The sequence below is a fragment of the Hevea brasiliensis genome, chromosome 11 (genome assembly GCF_030052815.1).
Source record: "Hevea brasiliensis isolate MT/VB/25A 57/8 chromosome 11, ASM3005281v1, whole genome shotgun sequence".
In the NCBI taxonomy this organism is placed as follows: domain Eukaryota; kingdom Viridiplantae; phylum Streptophyta; class Magnoliopsida; order Malpighiales; family Euphorbiaceae; genus Hevea; species Hevea brasiliensis.
The window spans coordinates 96,077,606-96,104,304 of NC_079503.1; the positions used below are offsets into that span (position 1 = coordinate 96,077,606).

Consider the following 26,699-nt stretch of genomic DNA (forward strand, 5'->3'; position numbering starts at 1 on the left):
ATCGGGCATTGAACAAAGTTACCGTAAAGAATAAGTATCCCATTCTACATATCGGTGATTTGTTTGATCGGTTAGATGAAGCGCAATGGTTTTCCAAATTGGACTTGAGGTCCGGGTATTATCAAGTTCGTATTGCCGGGGGTGACGAATCGAAGACAGCTTGTGTTACCTGTTACGGATCTTACGAGTTCCGAGTTATGCCATTTGGACTCACCAATGCCCCGCAACGTTTTGCACTTTGATGAACAAGGTATTTCACTCTTTCCTTAATAATTTTGTTGCTGTGTATTTCGATGACATTATTGTGTATAGCAAGACATTGGAGGAGCACCTAGAGCACTTGCGCCTTGTCTTCCAAAAATTGAGAGAGAATCACCTCTTTGTCAAGGAAGAAAAGTACGAGTTTGCGCAACAACAGGTTGCATTTTTGGGTCATGTTGTGGGGAATGGAGAGATCAGAATGGACCGAGCAAAAATTAAGGCAATCGAAGAATGGGAGCCGCCCAAAAGAGTGCCCGATTTGAGATCTTTTCTAGGCATGGCCAATTATTATCGGAGATTCATCAGGGGCTATTCTCATATTGCTGTGCCCCTGACTGACCTACTGAAAAAAGAGAAGCCATGGTGTTAGGATGGAAAAGCCCAGCACGCCTTTGAACAGCTAAAGAGCGCATTGCAGGAGGAGCCAATGCTCAGTTTGCCGGACTACTCTGCACCATTTGAGGTTTAGACCGACGCGTCTGACTTTGCCATCGGGGGAGTAATCATGTAGAATCGACACCCGATAGCTTTTGAGAGCAGGAAGCTGAATGATACCGAGTGGCGGTATATAATTCAGGAGAAGGAAATGATTGTCGTTGTCCACTACATTCGGACATGGCGTCACTACCTGTTAGGCAGCAAATTTACCGTAAAGACGGACAATGTGGCTACGAGTTATTTTCTCACACTGCGAAAGTTATCACCGAAGCAAGCAAGGTGGCAGGCATTCTTGGGAGAGTTTGATTTTGTAATGGAGTACAAGCCCGAGAAAGCAAACCTTGTAGCTGATGCCTTGAGTCGGAAGGTGGAATTAGCAGCCACCAGTGCGCAGCCTACTCCTGGGCTGCTGGAGCGCATTGTTGAGGGGCTCCAGCACGATCTGCAAGCCAGACTGATAGAGGAGCTGGTGGGGCAAGGGAAGACCAGGAGGTTCTGGAAGGATGACCAGGGGCTATTGAGGACAAAAAGAGGTTCAGTGTTTGTGCCTAGGTGGGGCTGTTTGAGAAAAGAGGTTATGCAGGAGTGCCATGAAACACGGTGGGCTGGCCAACCTGGTGCGCAGCGCACCCAATCCCTTGTTGAGCGAGGTTATTATTGGGCACAGATGGGAGATGACATCCAGTTGTTTGTCAAAACTTGCCTAGTGTGCCAGCAGGATAAGTCAGAACAGTGGAAGCCCGCGGGGTTGTTAGAACCTCTTCCAACTCCCAGCCGCCCATGGGAGAGTATCTCCATGGATTTTATTGTGGGATTGCCGAAGGTGGGAGGCCTTGGCAACATTATAGTCGTTGTGGACCGGCTCAGCAAATACGCGATATTTATGCCCACTCCAGCCCAATTTGATGCGAATGAGGCTGCCAAGCTATTTTTGTGGGGTAGTGAAGTATTGGGGACTGCCGAGAGATACAGTAAGTGACCGTGATGCGAGGTTCACCGGCAGGTTCTGGACAGAGTTGTTTAGACTGATGGGGACTGATCTGAGGTTCTCCACCAGTTTTCATCCCCAAACTGATGGGCAAACGAAGCGCATAAATGCTTTGCTTGAGCTTTACTTGAGGCACTTTGTAAGTGCTAACCAGCGGGATTGGCCCGAGCTAGTGGATGTGGCACAATTTTCATACAATTTGCAAAAGAGTGAGGCGACGGGAGCAAGTCCCTTTGAGATTACCACGGGACAGCAACCACTCACCCCTCACACGGTGGTAATTTCCTACAAAGGTCCGAACTCGGCTGCATTTCGATTTGCCAAGCATTGGAAGGAACAGGTGGAACTAGCAAGAACCTCTCTAGCCCGAGCTTCAAGGAAGATTAAAAAGTGGGCTGATTCCAAGCACAAACATTTAGAATTTGAGGAGGGTGACTTGGTTTTGGTGAGGATGTTTCACCGAACACATGGCAAACGGCACAAGGGGCTCTTGACAAAATACGAGGAACCCTTTCCTATTGAGAGGTGCATTGGGAAGGTAGCTTACCGAGTGAAATTGCCGGCACAATTGGAGTGCCATCCAGTGTTCCACATTAGTCTTTTGAAGCCATACTACGCTGACCATGAAGACCCAACCAGGAATAAGTCGAAGAGGGCACCGGTGACAGTGACAAGCACGCTGGAGCATGAGCTAAAGGAAGTGGTAGTGCACAGGGTTGTTCCTCCCTGGGGCACCCATACTGGTTACACTGAGTATCTGGTCAAGTGGAAGGCGCGTGGAGCTGAAGAGACTAGTTGGGAACACGAGTTGAAGCTATAGCAGCATGAAGAGGTGGTGAGGCGGTATTGGCTTGAGGCAACAGGGACGTTGCCAGACTGAGTGAGGGAGAGTGTTACCCCATCAGAATTGCTCCCGGAAAGTCCACCAATTTTTTGCTTATTGGCTACCTCAAATGACACCAACAAGTGTGCAGGAGACTTGAGGCATTGGGACGTATATTGCATGGGACATGCAAGCTTCACATGGGGCTTAATTGTGTGTATGGACTTGAGTTAGTGGGACGCCTTATGGGACCAGTGCACCAAGCACATGCAGCGACAGATAGGGGTGTGCAAACGATCAGTTCGGTTCCGAACCGAACCGAACTGATAAAATCGAAAATCGAAAATAAAAAATTTTAAAGTTTAGCCACATGTTGGCCATCATTAGGGGATAGCCATGTAGTGTATATAAGGGCTTTGTCCCTCTTCATTTGTTAGCAGATTGTGAGTTACACATTTGTGAGAGTTGAGAGCAAATACACTTGTAATTGTATAGCTTGGCAATACAAGAAAAGCATCCTTGTATCATATTGTGTTTCTCTTTCTTCTTCCTTTCTTTACGTGTATGTTTATGCATGTGTATGGGCTGCTTGTGTTTCTTGGCTGTTTACTTGTGATTGGCTATTTTTCCTTGCGTGTGGGAAGTGTTGCTGTGAGATCTTTGGGCCTTTGAGGTTGACTTGTTGGAGGAACAAGTGTCGCACGGTGTGGGGAGCTGGTTTTGGGTTAGCAAAATTATCCCTCTGTGACACGCGCATAGGGGGGACTTCACGCGACTTTTCCGATAGCTTGGAGCGTTGGCCAGCGGCCGAGAGGTGGCCTGGAGGTGAGCCGACGTGTGGGGGAGGCTGGGGCGGTGGCTGGCCAGCGAGGGGTGGAGGGAAGAGAGAGAAAACGAGGAGAGAAGGAGGGTTATCGGGAACGCTCAGAAGAGAAGAAGAAAAGGGAAGTGGGCCGGTCCGATTCGATCAGTCCGATCCGATCTGGTTCGATTTGGCCGATCCGATTCAGGATACAAAAATTTGAATTTTTACTTTGCTTTGGGATAAAAAACGAGGCCCAAAAATTTCGAAAAAATTCTAGAAAACTCAGAAAAATTCATTGAGTCCAAATATAGGCCATGTGGTTTTTAAATTAATTTTTAAAAATCATCAAAATTTTATATTTTCGAAAAATCGAACCCAATTTCTAAAATCTAAAAAATTTCAAATAATTTCCTAAAATTTAAATAAAATAAAATATTAATATTTACCCACAAAATAATAAATTTAAAAATTAGGGGTGTTATATTCTTTCCCCCTTACAGAAAATTCGTTCTTGAATTTTACACAAGGCAGAATAAAGTACAGAATTACACATTGAACAGATAAGGGTACTTGCTATGCATGTCCCACTCTGACTCCTAAGTGCACTCTTTTACTAACTGGCTCCTCCACAAACCTTAACCATAGGGATCTGTTTTGATCTTAGTTGCCTCACTTGGTAGTCCACTATAGTTATAGGTTGCTCCTCAAACGTCAAGTCTTCCTTCAGCTCTACTATACCCGACTGTAGCACATGAGAAAGATCAGGCATTTATTTCCTGAGCATGGAGATGTGAAATACAAGATGAACATGAGAAAGGTTAGGTGGTAACTCCAACTAATAGGCAACTGCTCCAACTCTATCAGTAACCTTAAAAGGTCTAATATATCGAGGTGTCAACTTGACCTTTTTCCCAAATCTCATGACTCCCTTCATTGGAAAAACCTTCAGGAATACGTAATCGCCTACTACAAACTCCACATCCCTCTGTCTGGGATCTGCATAACTCTTCTGTCTACTGAAAGCTATTTTCAATCGTTCCTTGATTAAAGGAACCATCTCTGAAGTGTACTGCACTAGGTCTACATCTTGCACCTTCGCTTCTCTCATTTCCATCCAACACAAAGGAGACCTACACTTTCTGCCATATAGCGCCTCATAGGGTGCCATCCCTATGCTAGAATGATAACTGTTATTGTAGGCAAACTCCACTAAGGGTAGCTGATCATCCCATTGACCTCCAAAGTCCAAAACACACATATGAAGCATGTCTTCCAGTGTTTGGATTGTCCTTTCGGACTTCCTGTCTGTCTGAGGGTGGAAGGCAGTACTAAAGTTTAATTGCGTGCCAAGTGCCTCTTGCAGCTTCCTCCAAAACCTAGAAGTGAACTGGGGCCCTCTGTCAGATATTATAGAAGTAGGAACTCCATGCAATCTGACTATTTCTTGAACATAGAGCCGGGCGTCCTGTGCAACAGAATATATGATTTTCATAGGCAAGAAATGAGCTGATTTAGTCAGACGATCTACAATTACCCATATCAAATCATATCCCCACGTGGTATGAGGCAACCAAGTTACAAAATCCATAGTGATCATTTCCCACTTCCATTCTAGGATAGGGAGCTCTTGCAGCTTCCCTGATGGCCTCTGGTGTTCAACCTTCACCTTCTAACAAGTCAAGCACTTGGACACAAAGTCTGCTATGTCTCTCTTCATGCCATTCCACCAATAGCTATCTTTCATATCATGGTACATCTTGGTGGAGCCTGGGTGGACATTGTACATTTTATAGTGTGCCTCTCGCATGATTTCATTTCTGAGATTGTTCACGTCGGGCACACATATCCTGGAACCTTGCATAAGGGCGCCATCATTGGTAAATCCAAACTCACTACCTTTACCATGCTATACTCTTTTTATGATCTTCATCAATTGCTGGTCTCTATGCTGGGAAACTCTGACTCTGTCTCGCAGGTCTAGTCTCACTGAAAAATGAGCCAATAATACCCCCTCATCTGAAAGATCTAAGATCAGACCTTGATCCATCAACTCATGTACTTCCTGAATCAACGGTCTCTTCTTTGCTGATATGTGCGCCAAGCTGCTAGAAGATTTTCTGCTCAAAGCATCTGCTACTACATTGGCCTTCCCAGGGTGGTACTGGATGGTACAATCATAGTCCTTCAGAAGCTCCATCCATCTCTTCTATCTCAAATTTAAATCCCTCTGTTGGAAGATATACTTCAAACTCTTGTGGTCGGTGTATATCTCACACACTTCGCCATACATGTAGTATCTCCAGATATTTAGTGCAAAGACTACAGCCACCATTACCAAATCATGGGTGGGGTAGTTCTATTTATGCCTCTTTAGCTGCCTTGAAGCATAAGCCATTACTTTTCCATTATACATCAAAACGCACCCTAAGCCAACTCTGGAGGCATCACAGTGCACAGTATATCCTTCACCACTCATTGGTAATGTCAACAAAGGGGTGGTGGTTAGACACTCCTTAAGCTTCTGGAAATTCTCATCTCAATCATCTGTCTAAATGAATGGAACATTCTTCCGAGTTAACTTGGTTAGGGGAGCTACTATCTTAGAAAAATCCTGCACAAAATGCCTATAGTAGTCAGCTAGGCCCAGAAAACTTCATACTTCAGTGACTGTTGTAGGCCTAAGCCAATCAGTTATAGCCTCAATTTGCTTGGGATCCACTTAAATGCCTTCACTAGAAATCATGTGCCCCAAGAATGGGATGCTTTCTAGCCAAAATTCACATTTTGAAAATTTGGCATATAGCTGGTGCTCTCTCAAAGTCTGCAACACCATCCTCAAATGTCACACGTGTTCTTCCTCAGTCCGAGAGTATACCAAAATGTCATCTATGAATATGATGACAAAATGGTCCATGAATGGCCTGAACACCCTGTTCATCAAGTCCATAAAGGCCGCTGGTGCATTAGTGAGTCTAAAAAACATTACCAAGAACTCATAATGATCATATCTTGTCCTGAATGCTGTCTTGGACACATCCTCATTCCTAATTCTCAACTGATGATAGCCTGATCGTAGGTCTATTTTGGAAAAGAATCTAGCCCCTTGGAGCTGACCAAACAGATCATCGATTCGAGGAAGTGGATACTTGTTCTTCACAGTTACCTTGTTCAGCTGTCTATAATCAATACTCAACCTCAAGAACCCATCTTTCTTTCTCACAAATAGAATAAGAGCACCCCAGGGTAAAGTGCTCGGATGTATGAAACCCTTGTCCAAAAGCTCCTGTAATTGCTCCTTTAGCTCTTTCAATTTTGCTGGTGCCATTATGTAAGGTGGCATTGATAGTGGGTTTGTACCCGGCATAACATCAATGCAGAACTCTATTTCCCTTCCTGGTGGCAACCTTGGAAGCTCCTCAGGGAAGATATCCATGAATTCTTTGACAACAGGAACATTTTCCATGTTAACACCTTCTACAGATGTATCTCTCACCAATGCCAAATACCCTTGACATCCACGCCTCAACATTTTTCTAGCACTAATTGTAGACACCAAATTATATGGAGCCACGCTCTTGTCACCATCAAAGCTAAACTCTTCCACACCATGTATGTGGAAATACACATTTTTGTTCCTGCAGTCTAAAGTGGCATAATGAGTTGCCAGCCAATCCATTCCCAAAATTGCATCAAAATCCATTACTGGTAGAGGAACCAAATCTGCTGGGAGGATCCTTCCATCCACTACTACTGGGCTACCCGAAAAAACCATATCTACATCTATGTTGTCACTAAGCGGGGTAGCTATAGACAAAGGGCTTTTTAAAGTTGTAGGGTTCCTACCCAATCTCATGGCAAAAACTGGGGAGACAAATGAGTGCGTAGTACCCGGATCTATCAAAACACGAGCCTCATAAGAACAGACTAGAAGAATACCTGCCACAACTACATTGGAAGCCTGAGCATCCTGGTGGGACAAGGTGAAAACACGAGCTTGACCCCTACCCTGTGTTGCAGAACCCTGATATTGACTTCTACCTCCTGATCTACCTCCAAATTCATGTCCTCCTTGTCCTCGGTCCTGTTGGCCACTGAACTGACTACCTGTTATGCTGGAAGCACCAGGATATAACTGACGAGGAACATTTGCAATAGAACCCTGTAACCCCATCTATGGCTCATTGAACACTGGACATTCTCTAGCAAAGTGACCCTGCTGGCCACACCGGAAACATACTTCTGAACCCATCATACAAGGTCCTAAATGTCCTCTTCCACACTTTGTGCAAGGTGCCAAGGAGGATCCTGAACCAAACCCAAAACTGCTATAACTTGAACTGTGATCACTGCTGGATCCGTACCCTGGTCTGAATCCTCGAGATTTGTGTTTAAAACCACCCTTCTTGTTGCTTCTACCTCTTCCTTTGTAGTAACTTTGGTCGCCACTATTCGTGGTACCCATGTAGGGAACACCTGAAGAACCTTCTGCTCTATTCTTCTTTGCCTTTCCACTGTCATCTCCTATTTAGCTAATCTTAATCTGTCGAGCTCGATCAACTACCATATCAAAAGACTGATCAGACATTATGGTCAGGTTTGCATACCTCTTGTCCAGCCCCTTTAGGAACCTCTTTACCTTCATACTTTCTGTAGCCACTGCTGTAGGGGCATACCTGCTCAGTTTCATAAATTCTGTAGCATATTCATCTACAGATTTGTCATTCTGCCTTAAGGCCTCAAAGGCCCACTGCTTTTGATCTCTGAAGCTTTCTGGCACAAACCTGTTGATAAACGGTTTTACAAACTGAGTCCAAGACAAACCTTCAATCCCCGGTAATATGTAGTCATTCATCCATTGCCTAGGCACAGGCCCCATGACATGCTGCACATACTCTATAAGCCTTCTATCAGTCAACTGCAACTCCATCCCTGCCTGTTTGCAGGAATCCAAAAATCGATAGGCATCATCTGACACATCATAAGTACCAGGGACCAACTTCTTGAAATTAATTATTTGTTTGTAAGGTTCCCCTCTTAGTGCAGTGGACTGCTGTTGTTGGGGAGGGTAGACCATATATTGTGCCATCATATCGATGGTTCTCTGCAATCCAGCTAAGGTAGCTGTCATTAGGTCCATGGGACCTTGGGCCATAAAAGACTGTTCCTGAACTGGTGGCGGCTGCTCTTCTACTTGAGCAACTCTAGGTCTCCTACCCCGTCTCCTTGGGGCAGGCGCCTCATCCTGTGCCGACACCTCGTCAGGCACATTCGGTTCTGGTGCAGTGGCAGCTCTTCTGCTTCTATGCATTTTCCTGAAATTCAATAGCATTAGCCCACAAAAATTCAAAATGGCATGTTACAAAGCTTTATAGACTCATATTTGCACACAATTATACAAAGCAGAAACTAGAAGCGAAGATGATAATGCAAGATGAATGTGGACCTTATTCTCCGCATGTGACTCCTATTAAACTCTTCCCAACACTTTAGACAAATATTCCTATGAATCTGGAGCCTAAGCTCTGATACCACATTTGTTATAACCCAACCTATGGGCCGGACCGACACTAGGACCAAGGCCAGCCTAAAGCCCCTGAGGCCCGTAGTAAGCCTAACTATTCCTCAATCCAACTCTAAGGCCCATTTTAGCCCAATTTCAAGAATTCAACCGGACAGAGTCTGGCTATAAAATGGACCATTCAACGGAGAGTTTTTGACTCGCCGGACCTATAAACATAATATATAATAAATTGGAAAGCTCAGCTCACCCTCCACATAATCAAAATGTCATAACTCAAATAGGAGCTCAGCTCCCTCATCCAATCCCATCATGCATACAGTTAATAATTTTATAGGTCCAACATAACTTTTATAATACAAGTCCAAAATAAAAATAAGTGCTTCTAACATATGCGGAGTCTAAAATTTAACTTAATTATACAAAATACATTAAATACTATTAATGGACCTGCGAAGAAGAAGAGCAGGTTAGCCACAACAAATAATCCTCTTGTAACTTGGAAAAATAGATGAACAGGAGTGAGAGTTCGACTCAGAGAGTAAAATACTAATTTTAATCATAATCTCTATAGCTATCTAAAGCTAATGCACCCTGTGGAGTGATATGCAACATCCTCATAATTTTTATACAATTCATATAATAACAGCAAAAAGGCAATTTGGAGCACTCACACACCTAACACTGTCAAGCAATACATATATGGGAGCTGATCCCCTATACAGCTCTCTTAATCCAATTTCCGCCAGCGAGTGTCTCTCAAGCTAAACTTTCGCTTAATAAACCAAGTGCGGGGTCCCAGCGAGTGTCTCTCAAGCCATATCTACCCCGAAGGATCGGGTCCCAACGAGTGTCTCTCAAGCCATGTCTACCTGTCCTGTCCATATCCAATACCATACCACACGCACGCTATGCACACACACTGCTCCAAATTACCACAAACAACATCCATGGCACTTCAACATTTATGAATGCAATATAAAATGTGCCTAGTGTTTACCACATAGATACATATTTATAAGTGATGCATGGGCATGCTTGAACATATAACAATATCGAAATTATAATTAAAATTAATATTTTACTCATAGACTTAAATTAAGGTCACTGTGGCGGCTAGGCTGAGGAGAAAGACTGTCCCGGCTTATCTGACAATTTTATTATAATTATTTAATACATTTGATTCAATACAAACTAAGTAAAGACCAAAGATGTCCTAAGTCGTGTCGAAAATTCGGCGGAGTCTCCCTTATACCTAGGACTTATTCAACCTACAAAATGGCTCAAAATGCATTTCTATATCCACCAATCACACATTCACAACTCAATCACATCACATAGCCCCTCCTGGGCCCATTCAAACAGTCAACAATTACAATGTGAAAAATTACAGTTTAGTCCTTATAATTAACCCTTTTGCAAAATCTACCCAAATGAGCTCTAAAAATTCTAAAACTTTGCCCCGCGATCCTTAACAATATTACTAAGCTAATGCAAAAGGAATTTTAATTTTCTAAGCTATCATGAATATTCTATGGATTTTTAATCTAATTCAAGCACTAGATAATTAAGAAAAAGTAAGATTCGGGTTTACCTATGCAGATTCGGACCTCGGGAACGCACTCAGGACATCTAACAACTATGGGATAGCCAAAATCTTGACTCAATTTCAAGACTTTTTCGGTAGCTTGTCTGCCCGGCCTAAAATTTATAGACCCGGGCAACCGTTGAATTCTCGTGAATTAAAGGTACCTACACGAAGCCCACAACACGGGGGTTAGTATATAATTTTTATAGAATTTTCTAAACTCATTTAGCACTCAGAAAAATACTACGAAGTTTCGTGGGACCCACCAAAAAATAGTGTTGAAAAAATTTGAAATTGGTATTGTCGCAAAACTCTCTACAAGTAGAGCACTCTGGTACTCTCGGTTTTCTCGTGGAGTTCACGGTTTGTGAGAAATTTAGCCCAAAAATCGAAATGGGCTAAAACTTCCTGGACAAAAATTGGGCAAACCGCTCAATGGATTTTGGTGTTCTTGGTGTCTATAGAAAGTTTTCGAGGTGTAGATGGGTTTTGACACAAGACCCGGTCTGATTGGTGGCCGAATCGACCAAAATCGGCCAGGGAAGATGAAACGATGCGCACACGCAGGGGAGACTTTGTGCGACTTTTTCAGCCACCTGGAGCATTGGCTGGCTGCGGGGAGGTGGCCTGGAGGTGCGCCGGCGTGTGAGGGAGGCTGGGGCAATGGCTGGCCGGCGAGGGGTGGAGGGAAGAGAGAGAAAACGATGAGAGAAGGAGGGCTGTCGGGAACGTGCGGAAGAGAAGAAAAAAAGGGAAGTGGGCCGGTCCGATTCAATCGGTTCTATTTGACTTGTCTGATTTATGATACAAAAATTTAAATTTTTACTCTGCCTTGGGATCGAAACGAGGCCCAAAAATCATGAAAAATTTATATAAAACTCAGAAATATTCGTAGAGTCCAAATATATTTTTAGTTTTGCCACATGTTCTTTAAATTAATTTTTAAAAATCATCAAAATTTTATATTTTTGGAAAATCAAACCCGCTTTCTAAAATCCAAAAAATTTCAAATAATTTCCTAAAATTTAAATAAAATAAAATATTAATATTTACCTATAAAATAATAAATTTAAAAATTAGGAGTGTTATCGTCATTTTTCATTTCCTTAGCTTTAAAAATCTTATTAAAATGTGAACACACTTATACATATATGAAATAAATAAATATTATTAATTTAACATTAAAACCAAATAATGGAAAATTTTTTATGGAAAATATATTTTTTATGAAAAATATTTTTCATTTATAAGTCATTTTTCGTAAAACAAAAAGAGTCTAAAACATTTTTTTAAGAAATTATAAAAAAAATTATTACATAATTCTATGCTTTTATCGCTAGAGAGTTGATGCGCTATTAGGCATTAGAATTTTAATATTAAATTAAATATCATACCGCCGTTCAAATTAATAATATAAATATATGAATATTAATGATTTCCTTTTTTTTACTATCACAAATTGTATGAATATTAATTCAAAATTTTCAGATATATTAATAAATTTAGTATGATATGATTTGACTACATGAATCATTAGATAAACGGATAATAAAATTATATAAAAAAAACATTTGATATGCACATTATATATTAAAATGATACAAAAATAATTATAAATACATTAATTATGCTATTTTACATTCGGTGAATTTATAAGTTATTCTACCAATAACATTATTAATTTATTATATCTAAATTTCAAAATTATAAATATTATTAAAAAATTTATAGCGTTGCCACGTTGATGATAAAAAAAGCATATTATTAAAATAATAAATATAAAAAAATAAAACAACACTTTTGCATGAATTTTATTTTATTTTTCTTAAAGTTTAATTATATTATGTATTTATTGAAGAAATTTAATTTAATTTATTTTTAATTTTTTGTTTAAATTAGACAATAAAACTAAAAAAATAATTATGAGCACTTTATATCAGTGCTTAACACCAATTAGTTACTAACAGCATAAAATATTTTTTTTTATTTAATTTTATATGAATATCAGTTCAAAATCATTTTAGAATCATAAAAATGATTTGAGTATTATTAAATAAAAATCATTTTAGAATCATAAAAATGATTAGGGCTGTACACGGTTATTGAGGGAATCAAACCAAATCGAAGAACTGTACCGAATCGATAGAAATCATATCAAACCGAATTTATTTTCATATTTTAGTTCAGTTCTGATTCTTTATTAAGAATCGAACCAGAATCGTACCGAAATCAAACTGAAATTGTACCGAATCGATAATCAAATTTATATATATGTTTTTCTATGTTTTTTTAAATGTATTATATACTTTCAATATAATTATATATACTTATGCATGTATATATAATTATGAATTAAATATAACTTAATATTATATGTCATTTTTTTATAATTTCTTAATAATTTTAGTTATAAATATATTAAACTACCTTATCATTCTTAATTATAAATATACTATTATCTTATATTAATATATATATATATATATTAATTATTAATTATATTTGTATCTTATAGTTAAATATTATATGATTAATAAATAGTTAAAATGTATATTATATGATATACTATTATATTATATAATATATTTAATCATAAATTATGTATGCATCTTATAATTAAAGATTATATAATTTAGGTATAGTTAAAAGATATATTATATGATATGTTATGTATTAATAACTCAATTCAAAACTTAAATGCTAATTCAAGTATGACTTTTTAAGGAAATAATTACATAAAATTATTTTAAGAACCGATAACCGAACTGAAATCATACCGAACCAATTTAAAACTGAAGAACTGAGAACTGTATCGAACTGAAATCAAAATAATAAAAAATCGAACCAAAACCGTACCGAAATTTCAAAATTTCAATTTTTAGACTAATTCCTAACTGAACTGAAATCAAACATCCTAAAAATGATTTGAGTATTATTAAATTAAAATTTATTAATAAAAAAATATTTTATTTCAAGTTTAGTTCAAATTTAATATAAATATATATAATAAATTGAATTACAAAAAATCAATCCAATTCTTTCTTCGTCCTCTTCTACTAAATATCCTTCAACTCCTTGTAAATAATGGATTGTTATCCCAAAGGTGCTTTTTGAAAAAGAAAATTACTCAAATTATGTATCAATTTTTTTTATTATATTTGATCCATTTTATTAATATGATGTCAAAATTATTTCAGTCTCCATATTTGATCACTCACAAATGTCCAATCTTATAAATTTTAATCTACAAATCTCAAAACTTAAAATAGTTAAAAAGGTAATTCATATTCTCATCTCAAACAGTCAATTTTATAACGGAGTTAAACTCATTTATAAATATTTTCACCAATGTTTATCTTCTCTTATCATTAATCTCATTTTATTTTTTTTCCGCGCAAATTATAATTTAATTCTTAAAATTTAGTAAAATATACACATTAATTTTTATATTTTTAAAATTCACTTATTTAATTATTAACATTTTAATAAACTAACATATTAATCAATACCATTATAATCACAAATAAGTTGCCGTTAACTTTAGCAAAAATAACCAAAATATCTTTTACTATTTTTTTTATTTGAAACAATTTAGTTATTGTAAATTATAATTGTTAAAAATATCAGCTAATTACTTTAATTTTCTTAAAAATTTTAGTTAAATACAAAATGATCTCTAAAATATTATAATTATTTACAAATAAGTTCTTATATTTTTGTAATAATAAATATATAAAGATTATTTTGTAAATAGTTATAATTTTTGAAGTATTAGTTAATTACTTAAAGATCCTTATATTTTTGTTAATTACAAATTTATCATTGCATTTTAACAATATAATATAAAACATACATACAATTTAATAGTTATTAAAGTTATATACAATTTAAAAAATTAAAAATTAGGATTTATTAATAGTTAATTTTGTTATTAATAATTATTTTGCAAAATTAACTATTAATTATGTTAAAAAGTTTAACATATGTAATTTGTAAAATTAAAAATAAAACAAAGACTATTTTTGTTAATAAATCAAAATCTCAAGAATTATTTTGTTTCATATTAAATTTTATAAATAAAGTGCATTTTGATTTTTTGTAGTCAATAGTAATTTGGATAGAAAATTAGACGGAGAGATTAGTACATATATATATATTAAAATGTTAAGTACTAAATAAGTTAGTTTTAAAAATACAGATATTAATATGTAGATTTCACTAAACTTTAAGAATTAATTTGTAAGTTTTACTAAATTTTAAAGATTAAATTCTTTTTGATAGAAAATATAGTAAAGAGTATTTTGAAAATTTTGTTAAAATTAACAGTGATTTAATTGTGATTCTAACAGTATTGACTAATCTAAAAGTTTATTAAAATGTTAAGGATTAAAAATGTAGGTTTTAGAAATCTATGGACTAATATATAAATTTTATCAAATTTAAAGGATTAAATTATAATTTAATTTTTTTTATTACTAGGAATAGTGTTTTTTCATTTAGATAAGGATGCATTATAAAAGGATGTAATAAGAGATATAAATCTCCTAAGAGATCAAAATTTAATAATTCTTAAATTAAATTCTTAAAATTTGAATATTTTAAATTAAGACAATGTTAGTTATTTTTATACAAATAATTTATTTTAAATTTAAATACCCCATTTTTATATAGAGAAGCCACCGTTCTCTAAGTGCTCTCGATTCTGTCCTAGGCAGAGCACAGAAGCCAAAACCGACCGTTGATGTGAAACCCCATATCAAGATCAAGGTGGTTAATCTATAACCCGAAGCCAATTCCGTTGAATTTCAACCGCTGATAAAAATAACATAAACACATCACGCATCTCGATGCTAGTCTCAATCTCACCGAGAAACTACCAGTTCAAACTCTATGCTCTGTCTCTCTAATTCCAGGGTGACGATTAGAAACCCTAATTCAATCAGCGTCTTCTCATGTTTCTTCCAAACCCTAATTCGCACTCTTTATTACTTTTTTTGTTACTCTTTTCTCTCGGCTTGACTGGAAATGGACTCGGATAAAGTACTTCAAAACCCTAGGTTTACTAGTAGCTCCTCCAAGCCCATGCCCAGCAATGAGCTATCGCAGAAGCCGCCACCGTCATTGTTTGACAGGTTCAAGGCATTGTTGAAGCAGCGGGAAGAGCAGGTCAGGGTGTCTGCGGAGGAGGATGACGTGGCAGGGCCTATTCTGAGCACCCAGGAGATTGTGCAGCTTTATGAGTTGGTGCTTGATGAATTGATTTTCAATTCGAAGCCTGTCATTACCGATTTGACGATTATTGCCGGCGAGTTGAGGGAGCATGGGGAGGGCATTGCTGACGCTATCTGTGCCCGCATCATCGAGGTCCGTTGAAGGGTTTTGGGACAATTTTTGTATATTTTTTTTATTGGATAATTTTTTATTTCTACTGGGTTTAGTTTTTGGGGTTTGGAAGGTTTATTTGGATGGTAACATTTGAATATTTAAGTTAGAGAATTTTCTGTTTTTGGAACCAATATAGAAAATGTTGAAGGTTCATCAATTAAAAATTTACAATTTCATTGCTCTTCTCTTCCCTTGTTGATAACGAACAGTAGGAGATTGGAAGAATTTTAAATTTGGATATCTATGTTTTTCATAGTTGGATGGCTGTATGTTTTATGCTTTTTTTTTATATATATATACATATATCTTCTACAGGTTCCTGTGGATCAAAAACTGCCATCGCTATATCTTTTGGACAGCATTGTCAAGAACATTGGCCGTGAATATGTTAAATACTTCTCATCCCGCTTACCAGAGGTGAGTCACTTGCATAGTTTTCTTGATACTCATTTTGCATTTCAGGTTGCACCTCATTTTGCATTTCAGGTTGCACTATATTAACAAACTTGCAAGTTTTGTTACTTGTTCAGGTTTTCTGTGAGGCATACAGACAAGTTCACCCTAACCTGTATCCTTCAATGCGTCACCTGTTTGGTACATGGTCTACAGTGTTTCCACCTTCTGTGCTTAGCAAGATTGAGACTCAACTGCAGTTTTCTCCACAAGTTAATAGTCAATCCTCTGGCTTGTCTTCCTTGAAGGCATCTGATTCACCAAGGCCAACCCATGGCATACATGTTAATCCAAAATATTTACGTCAGTTGGAACATTCTTCAGATAATGTAAGCTTTTCAATTAGATCTATGCCTTTGTGTGGGTTAGACTGCAGCATACTGTAGGAGTCCTGTAGACAAGACTTAGTGTTCATGTTTAGGATTTTCTTTTGGGATTCTTGTACATCAATTCTCAAGCTGCATGTTGTAGTCACCATTTTGCTGGACTATTACCACCAGTTTTTGTTTGTAGGAAAAGATGATCTTGGTGAATTGTACAGCTTCAGAATTAGTGTCAGACTTATATTAATCAAATGCCATGGAGTTTCAACATTTTTCTTAGTTATTAATGTTTCAGCAATAGAGCTTTCCATTCTCTTGATTCAATTTTCACATTCCTATCAAAGATGCTCTACGTAGTGGATTTTATTTGTGTGACCCTTTATATGTTCTGCATATGGATATTTATTTTAAAATGAGTTTCTTGATAAAACATATGTGGGGAACTTAGGGTAGATGACAATTAATACCTTATGATCCTGCTTTGGCAGGACCCTTTTTGAGAAAGGAATTTATCTCCTCCATTCAACACTAGAGTTGCTCTGGAATGTTGATTTGTTAGTTCCTTCTTTCTAGCTTAATGATTCTATTGACTCTTTGGAGTAGATTGGTTCCTTACACATGGATTAAATGTTTCCAAATGTGATCTAATTATCTTTCCGCTATGATATGTGTCAAATTTTCCATATATTTTTGCTTATCAGAGAAAAAACAAGAGAATATGAAAGAGATATCAAAGGTTGTGCCTTATTCTGGTGCTACATTGCTAATTTCGACAATGATTAAGCATTCTGAATGGCAGAAGTCTGTAACACAAATGCATTTAAAAGATCCAAAATAAGTAAAAAAAACCCCTGATGGGGAAGGATTGAAATAATATTATGACTAGCCTTGAAGGTAGGTAAACTCAACTCAACTCAACTCAACTAAGCCTTTATCTCAAAAATTTTGAGTCGGCTATATGGATTCGCTTTCTCCACTCTAAACATTGTAGACAATGCCATGTGGTTCTGTTGGCCCTTCTTAGAGTAGGTTCAAAAAGTAGTTGAATCAATTTTTTTTAAATGAAATTATTTCACAACATTCATTTATTTTTTTTAATAATGTTCTTTTTGTTTATGCTCCTTCCCCCAGTTTGGGCAGACTTGGATCATGAGCTTCATCCTTCTTTTGTTGTTGATTTTCTGATTGTAGCTTGCTTATAGTTTACCTGGCTAGCAAAATATATCTATTTTTGAGCTATTAATTCTGTACTTATGCAATGAACTTTTATGTATATGAGCACTTATACATTGTAGACAATGCATACATCTAAAAACTATAAGTTTTTGTAACCTTTGCAGAATGCTCAGCATGTAAGAGGAGCTTCATCAACTCTAAAAATATATAGTAAAAAACCTGCCATTGGTTATGATGAATATGATTCTGATCATGCAGAGGTCAAATCTTCACAGGTTGGAGCCCAAAGATTAAATACAGCGGGAAGTGTAGGTCATACATCTTTTACACTTGGGGTTAATAAGCTGCACCCATCTTCAAGTTCTGGGCTTGTGAGACGCTTGTCACCTTCAAGAGTTGGAGCTGAGAGGCCATTGCCTTCAGAAGTTGATGACTTTACCATGGGAAATTCTCCTCGAAGATTTGTTGATGGGGCTTCTCCATCCCATCCAGTGCTCAATTATGGACCTGTTAGAGCCATTGGAAGAGATGAAGAGACAAATGAACGGAGAAGAAAACAGTATTATGATGATAACCATAACCGACTGGAAGCATCTATTGCATATGGCCTATCCAATGGGCGTGGCGTCAAGGACCCAGAGCTTTAATAGATGCATATGGAGATGACAGGACGGAACAGAATTCCAAATAGTAAACTGTTGCAAATCGAACGTGTAGATTTTGATGGCATCGCCAATAAAGTGGGTCCAAGATCTTGGCAGAATACTGAAGAGGAGGAATTTGACTGGGAAGATATGAGCCCTACTCTAGCTGACCGCAGCAGGAGCAATGATTTCTTACCATCTGTTCCACCTTTCGTAGGGGCTGGGGCTAGGGCTGGCATTGGAACGACTGTTGCTGGCCAATTGGATTCTGATATTGGGAGCAATCTATCTGGTCAGGCTCAGCTATCGTTGGCGGATGATTCCTCTAATATTGCTGAAGATGCAGTCCCCATTCTGGGCGTAAGCTTCCTCAATTTGTTTGCTGCCATTCCTTTTATGTGGCATAAATAAATTTATTGATTTGGAGTGATACTATTCTTATTTGCAAAACTGCTCAATCCAACCATGATGAAGGAATTTTTGCTATCATAAGATTGTTTTCTGAAATTAAAGAAAAAGGGAAGGTTTTGATTGTTGAAAATTATTGTTACTGGGAGTCTGATAAGGGATTTCCATTTAGAAAAAAAAAAATGGGTTTCTTTTCTCTCCTACTGGGCCATTTTATGCCAGTGTCATTTGGAGTTCATCTACAGCATCATTGTTGTTACAAGGCACATAATTTGTATCTTAGTTTCATACTTGCATAACTAATTATCGTTTCCACAATAAATCCTTTTTAATTCTAATCTTTGTGGATTGTTAAGGTTCTTTTATTTATATTTATTTTGTTTGTGCATGTAAAATTATATTTTAAAGTTAGTAATGTAGTATGTTCACTCACTAGAGACATACTTACACATTTGTCTTTGTGTTTTCCAATTATGCTTTTCACATGTAATTGTGAATAGAAAAGCGGACTTAAAGCTTTGGCCTCACTTGCAAAAGTACTTATTTTTTTGCTGCAGCCTGGTCATGGATCTGCAGCTAAGATAACTGGATTCCAAACTGAGAGAAATCAGATTATGGGTTCTCGATTTCCTCGAGAAGCGTGGAAGTTGCCACATCACTTCCCTCAGACAACAGATCTCGTAAATGCTAAAGAAAGTAGGGAATTTCAGATACCCTTTTCTAGAAGTGGTATACCCTATTCAGGCAGTAAGAGTTTGGCTTCCCTCAGTGACAAACTTCCAGATACTGATGCCCAGCTTGTCGGGCCTCCAACTCTTTCATCACGGTTGATTTCCAGTATTGCACCATCATCAACTGGGGTATGGCCTCATGTAAATGTGCATAAATCTCATCCACCTCCTGTGCACCACATTTTTCCACCACAGAAGCAGAGTAGAAGTCAATTTGATTCAGTAACTGGAACTAATACTGTAAATCATAGTTTACATAAGTCTTCCTTTTTGACGGAGCAACAGTTCAATAGTGTTGAAAGCAAAGAACCCAGTTTGATGAAGCGACCACTATTACCCGGTCAACGTACTACTCAGAATAAGCCAAACCAGTCTCAATCTAATCCTTTTCAGCTACAGTATCTTCCATCTAATGAGGCTCTAGAAAATCTTCCGCCATCTGTGGCTTCACTGCCTCCTTATCCACAGTCTGTTCCACTGTGCCATGGATATGCCATGAAAGGGCATGGTGCTGTCATGAGTATGGTTCCTTCAAATGCTGTACCTGCTGGGCTTCCTTTAGTATTCAACAATATCCCAAACGCCTTGCATTCACAGGTTGGGGTCCGGCCACCTCTACCTCCAGGTCCTCCTCCTGCTTCTCAAATGATACCTAACTCTCAAAATGCTGGTCCAGTTGCCTCTAACCAATCACCAGGCAGTGATTTTTCGGGTTTGATTAGTTCTCTCATGGCTCAAGGTTTGATCTCATTGACAAGCAAAACACCTGTACAGGTACTTGTTTATACAGTGTATCTCTCTCTCTCTCAAAATAAATCTGTATCTCCCTCAACCATGTGGCTCAATGTGTAGGATTCTGTGGGACTGGAGTTCAATGCTGATCTTCTTAAGGTGCGCCATGAGTCAGCAGTAACTGCCTTATATGCTGATTTGCCCAGGCAGTGTACAACATGTGGCCATAGATTTAAGTGTCAAGAAGAGCACAGTAATCACATGGATTGGCACGTTACTAAGAACCGGATGTCCAAGAACCGTAAGCAGAAACCCTCTCGCAAGTGGTTTGTTAGTGCAAATATGTGGCTTAGTGGGGCAGAGGCATTGGGAACTGAAGCAGTTCCTGGATTTTTGCCTACTGAGACCATCGTGGAGAAGAAGGATGATGAGGAAATGGCTGTTCCTGCTGATGAGGAACAGAATGCATGTGCATTATGTGGAGAGCCTTTTGATGATTTCTATAGTGATGAAACTGAGGAATGGATGTACAAAGGGGCTGTCTACCTGAATGCACCTGATGGGTCAACAGCAGGCTTGGATAGGTCCCAGTTAGGTCCTATAGTACATGCTAAATGCAGGTCTGAGTCTAGTGTGGTTCTGCCTGACGATTTTAGACATGAAGAAGCGGTATGCATTTCCCATGGGTCATCTCTGTGATTTTAGTTTTGTTATTCTGTTATAATTATGGTCATCAAAATGCTATCGTATAGGATATTACTGTGTATGTGTTTGACTTATTTGTTATATGTTGGAGAGTATGCCATCGATCACTGTTCTGTAGATTAACAGGATATTTGAATTGAGATGGAGCACATATGCTGCTCACCTCCCTACCTTGTAATTATGAATATTTTTGCTTGTCAATATTAATGGAAGCATAGTCGAATGTTGTTAAGCATGAGAGAATCTGATTGTAGGGTCTTGTCTATGCTCTTAAAGCATGTCTTTAGTTGGTCAATTAATTTAGTGTTTGCATGAGCTGAACGTGTTTCCATATCTCCATTTTTTTAAAAAATGTGCAATCATGTTTTGATCCCTGTAAGTTGAAATTCCAGTTGAAGAAGAATGTGTCCCAGTGTTATTTTCCCCATCTTTGAGAATTATCTGGTCGCTATCTGTGATATAGTTACTCTCTCTCTCTCTCTCTCTCTCTCTCTCTCTCTCTAATTTAGTTTCTTTTCATCTGCAGGGAAACACTGAAGAGGCTAGTCACAGAAAACAAATGCGGAGTTAAGTATATTAGATCGGCTTCAAAGTCTTCTGTAGCATAGTTTGAGTTTAGTGATGTTAGTAGCATGCACTTCGATTTTTTACAGTAGTGTTTGAGCTTGCAATACTTTGGCTTTATGCCAGAAACTGTACATGTATAGTTGGACTTGTACCATGCATATCATCTTGCAGCAAAAAGGTTACAAATTCTCTGTTTTGGTATTCCGGTTTTCTTAAGCTGCCAAAACATCCAGAGGGACATTTAGGATTACTTTCATTTTGAAAAGAGAAACATGAAGGAAATCTTTTTATTATTTTTTTGTTAGGTTCTTAAATAAAACGACCCCCACCCCCAACCCCACCCCACCCCCTCCCACACCCCACCCCAATAAAAAAAAATAAACTACTTCTTTCTGGTGGAGTTTCTGGGATATCTCTTTTGCTACTTGTTTTGACATTCTGCAGGGGAATTACTGTTCTAGCTTCCGTGCAGATTCCGTTTGAGGATTGTTCAATTCTCATCCAAGTGATGAATCAGTGGGCAGCAAAGGCACAATGGAGAACATTTCCCTTATGTTATGAACATTTTCTTTCTGTTCTCCATCATGTAAACCAAGTTTATTCAATGAAGTTCTTGTCCTTGTTTTGTAGTTGCAGTAACTCTTCTATGCAAGTGTTGGTAATTCATGTAGTTTGCTTCTTTCTATGGTTGAGTGAATTTTTTTGAAATAATGCAATTTTGTCATTTTTTTAGCGCATGTACATATATGTGTGCCAAATATAATCACCACATATTGTACTGTTTAGCTTTTGCCTATCTTGTATCTGCTAAATTTTGGACTTATTAGCGCTGCATGTGATCTCACACGAAAAGAGAGTGAATAGGCTTTCTGTTCTCAAACGTGGCACCTGCAATTATTACGCCTTAGTGCAAATATTCATGCTCTCTCCAATAAAAACCAACAAATGAAAAAGCAAAGAAAGTTCATTCTTTGATTATTATACCCTGTTATTTCATGTAGAAGTAACATATGGAATTAATCATAGTATGATAATTAAAGAAAAGTACTTATAATTTTTAAAAAAGAAAAATTATTTTTAACACATGAGAAAAATCTCCAGGATGTTTTTTCCCTCCTCATTTTGATTGTCAAAATCAAAATCTTTATGAACATTCTCATAATTTTGCCTATCACTTTTTACATGTCCATTCAAATCTGTACCAATAAAAATATTTTTTTTATTCGGTATGCTTTGTATTAAATCATCCATATTTTCTCAAAACCTTTGTTTGCTCTCACTATCTAATCCTATTTGTGAGGCATAAGCATTAGCTATATTTATTATTTCTCTTTCTAGTACTAGCTTTACTAGTATAATTCTATCTCTTATTTTTTTTTACAGTCTTTCAATATCCTGTTTATAATTATGCCCACTCCGTTCTTATTTCTGTCATTTCTGATAAATTACAATTTGTACCCTGAATTATCCATTTCTTTACTTTTCTCTCCTATCAATCTCCCTCCCCTAAAAAAAAAAAAAAAAAATCATCTTAATTAGCATCTTAAACCTTACACACAATTTTAATTGATATTTTGAAAGCTGAATGCTATTTTAATTAGCATCTCCAAATCATAAGGTTATCCCTCTCGCCAAATGCTATTATGATTAGTGTTCAACATAAGTATGAATAGTATTTTTTGTTCTACCCAAGCCCACTCAGCAAAATTCATCTCTCATTGATAATTTTTCTCCAACTAATTTTGACAAAACATCCATAAATAAAAAGCTCTGACTATTTATTGCAATATTTTTTTTATCAATCCGCTGCTCTCGAGTGACGTGGGAGAAAACAAATCAGTAGGGCGGTGCCGTGAAGGTGGTCTCGATTGGACCATAACAGTTGTAAAGAGTCGTGTACCTACCAAGAACAGAAATCTCTATCTAGACAACCACAGGTGTTTAGGAGCTTATTTTAGAAAGAAGGAAGTGTCAAAAAAAGAAGACAAAACTAGTACATGCTCCTGATCTTTAAGCAATTAGACTTTTCATCAGTCCTCTATGGCTCTCTTTGGTCAAGGGCTTTCTATTGAAAAAAAAAAGTAAATTCATCATTAATATTTTGATTTAATATTCTTTACCAATTAAATACTTGATTTAGAACAGCTTTAACTCGATGCTTTAAATTTTAAAATTGTAAAGTTTGAGTCTCAATTGGAATTATAAGAAAAAAAAAAACCCTTAATTTGAGATACTCAAGCATTGATACAATGATAATATGAAGTTAAAATTCATCATTTCCTTCACGCCTCGTGAAGTTAGCCTTTTATTATTTCGCAGCGCAATGAATGCTTATTTACCATCTACAGTTTACATTGAATATTGTTGGTAGTTTAAGACGGTTGCAGCATCTTTATCTCCACGACCACTGCAGTTTACTATGACCTTAGTGCCACTGGGTAAAGTTGGACAAAGTTTCTCCAGAAATGCCAATGCATGAGATGCCTCCAGAGATGGAATTATACCCTCTATTCTGCTAAGCCTTTTGTATGCTGCAAAAAAAATGTACAACCATTATTAATCTACCACCCTTCCTTTAATTTGCTAGATTATTATTATTATTTTTGATAATATATACCTTCTACAGCTTCTTCATCTGTTGCAGAATAAAACTCTGCACGTCCTGTGTCTTTAAGAAAGCTTAGTTCTGGGCTAACTCCTGGGTATTCTAGCCTGTAAAAGTGGCAAAGGTTAATACAATCTTTGTTAATTATGTGATTATTTGTTCAAATTATGTGTATAATGCTAAATTACTTACCCCACACCAATAGAGTGTGGTCCTATTATCTGGCCTTCCTCATCCTGCAACAAGTAGCTCATGGCTCCATGGTAAACTCCCACTTCTCCTCTAGCCAGAGTAGCAGCATGTTTCCCACTATCTAAACCAAACCCAGCAGCCTCAACTCCTATCAACCTCACATCTTCATCTCCTATGAATTCGTGGAATATCCCCAGTGCATTAGATCCACTCCCTACACAGGCAAGCAGGACATCTGGCTTGCCACCCCATTTCTCCATCGCTTGCCTCCGCGTTTCCTTTCCTATCACTGACTGGAACTCGCGGACCATGCTTGGACATGGATGAGGCCCCACTATAGTACCTGTCAAGTAATAGGTTGTCTGTAAATTTCCCACCCATTCCCTGATTGCCTGTGAACTTGCATCTTTAAAATTTCCTTCCACACCTTTAACCTAACATAAAGTAAAAACAAATTCAATACGCTTTAAGCTCATTAAAACGCAGCTAGCTAGATATATGTGTGTGTGTGTGTGTGTGTGTGTGTGTGTAAGAGTATATATAAGGTACCTCGGTTCCTAATAGTTTCATCAAGAGTACGTTTGAGGATTGTTTTTCCATATCTGAAGTGCCCATGAAAACAGTACACTCCAAAGAAAGCTTGGCACATGCAGCTGCAGTTGCAACTCGATGTTGTCCAGCCCCAGTGGCAGCCACAACACTTTTCATACCCATGCGTTTGGCAATCATCGTCTGAGCAATCGCATTATTCAATTTGTGTGCTCCGCAGTGGTTGAGATCTTCTCTCTTCAAGAAAATTTCTGGTCCTTGCCCATCTTTGTTCTTGTAGTGATTTGTGAGACGCTCTGCAAAGCACAGAGGAGTCTCCCTTCCTACGTAGTCTCCAAATGCTATCTCAAGTTCATCCTGCATACATAAGATATATATTTTTCTTAGGTGGGTAGTTATGGAAAAGATAATTAGTTAATTAATTAATTAATTAAATCCTTTCCAATACAGAATTTTATAAGAATTTAATTTAATTGATTTCTTGTTTGTTAATTCTATGTTTAGAATAAAAGAATTCAATTTTTTTACTTAAAAAATTTTTCAGGCATAATTGTATGTTAAATTCTTTTTTTTTTTTTAAATAATTTATTCCTAGTGAACACTTTCTAAATTAACAAACCTGAAACTCAGGGTCTTGCAAAGCCCAGTTAAATTCAGCTTCAAGCTCCTTCAAGCATGCAATGAGCGTCTCAGGCACGAACTTGCCTCCAAACTTCCCAAATTTTCCTGGGGTGATTGCTGGCATAATAATGGGAACTTGTTGTGTCCCTGTGATTGGTATGTTGAGGCCCAATTTTCTGGAATTGAGGGAATTTTCTTTAGGCAAGAGTAGAGTACAAACTACATGGGCATTTCTGGTATTTCTCTTAGATGTCTTAAGCTTAATGGCTGGAAATAAATCTTTTACTTGTCTATTAAAGAAACAAGTTTGATTAAAGGAAGAAATTTGAATATTGCAAGCCATATCCAAAAGCTTGTCGTGCGTTTGTGGCTCTCAGCAGAGATGAGAAATGAAAAGGATTTTGGGTGTGTGTTATGATGTTTAATTTCTTGGAAGAGTGGATTGCATACTTATATATGGAGTTAGCTATTCCTTTCTCAACAACTCATGATTTGTTTCTGTTGGATTGAAGCAAACGCGTAATTTGAAATCAAAAAGAATTTGTCTTGTGATCCACATTCTAAAGTTAATTATAACGTACGAGTTAATTGCCCTCATGGTAGAAAACAAATCAGTGGGGTGGGCCGGTGTGGGTTGGTCTGGAAAGAGTGGTGTAGCTAACAGCAACTGAAAAATACTTGTTATGAGAGCCTTCTAATTAGGGATGGTAATGACTAATTAATGAGTTAGATATTCTGATTTAATTCTACTTTATTGAAATAAATTAGGAAATTACTCATATTTTTGCATGTGGTTAAAATAATTTTAATTTTAATTTTAATTTTAATATTAATATATGAAAATATAATAATATAATAAAATTATTTATTAAAGATATGAAAAAATTTAAGATTGATCAATCATATAATTATTTTCATTATTTTAAAAAATCATTTTTTTATATTCTCTTAATATATTAAAGAAAATTATATTAATATTATTTAGTAATATCAATATTATTCTAAAATATAATATTAATAATTAGAAAAGCATAAAAGTAATGCAAAAAGAAAAAAAAAGAAAAAAAAAATTATATGTATGTGCTCTATAAAATTATAGATGCATGAAATGAATATATATTCATATATTGTAACTTATCCAACAATGGGTAACCATTTAAAGCAATTGGAAAATTAATAACTTAATT

The 26,699-nt window shown here is 37.0% G+C and overlaps 2 protein-coding genes and 1 pseudogene across 2 annotated transcripts in view; 2 read left to right on the forward strand and 1 right to left on the reverse strand.

The window, feature by feature from the left end:
* The window catches only part of LOC110632042 (homeobox-leucine zipper protein PROTODERMAL FACTOR 2), a 94,928-nt gene that overhangs the window by 57,133 nt on the left and 11,096 nt on the right, over window positions 1-26,699 (forward strand). The window lies entirely within an intron of this gene.
* Window positions 15,103-21,750, forward strand: LOC131170707 (polyadenylation and cleavage factor homolog 4-like; annotated as a pseudogene).
* LOC110633175 (tryptophan synthase beta chain 2, chloroplastic) lies at window positions 23,803-25,219 on the reverse strand. The gene is made up of 4 exons (XM_058130432.1): window positions 24,892-25,219; window positions 24,343-24,776; window positions 24,163-24,257; window positions 23,803-24,076 (listed from the first exon to the last, which is right to left on the reverse strand). Exons 1-4 carry the CDS (start codon window positions 25,069-25,071, stop codon window positions 23,895-23,897), a joined length of 891 nt encoding a protein of 296 aa, XP_057986415.1. The 5' UTR covers window positions 25,072-25,219; the 3' UTR covers window positions 23,803-23,894.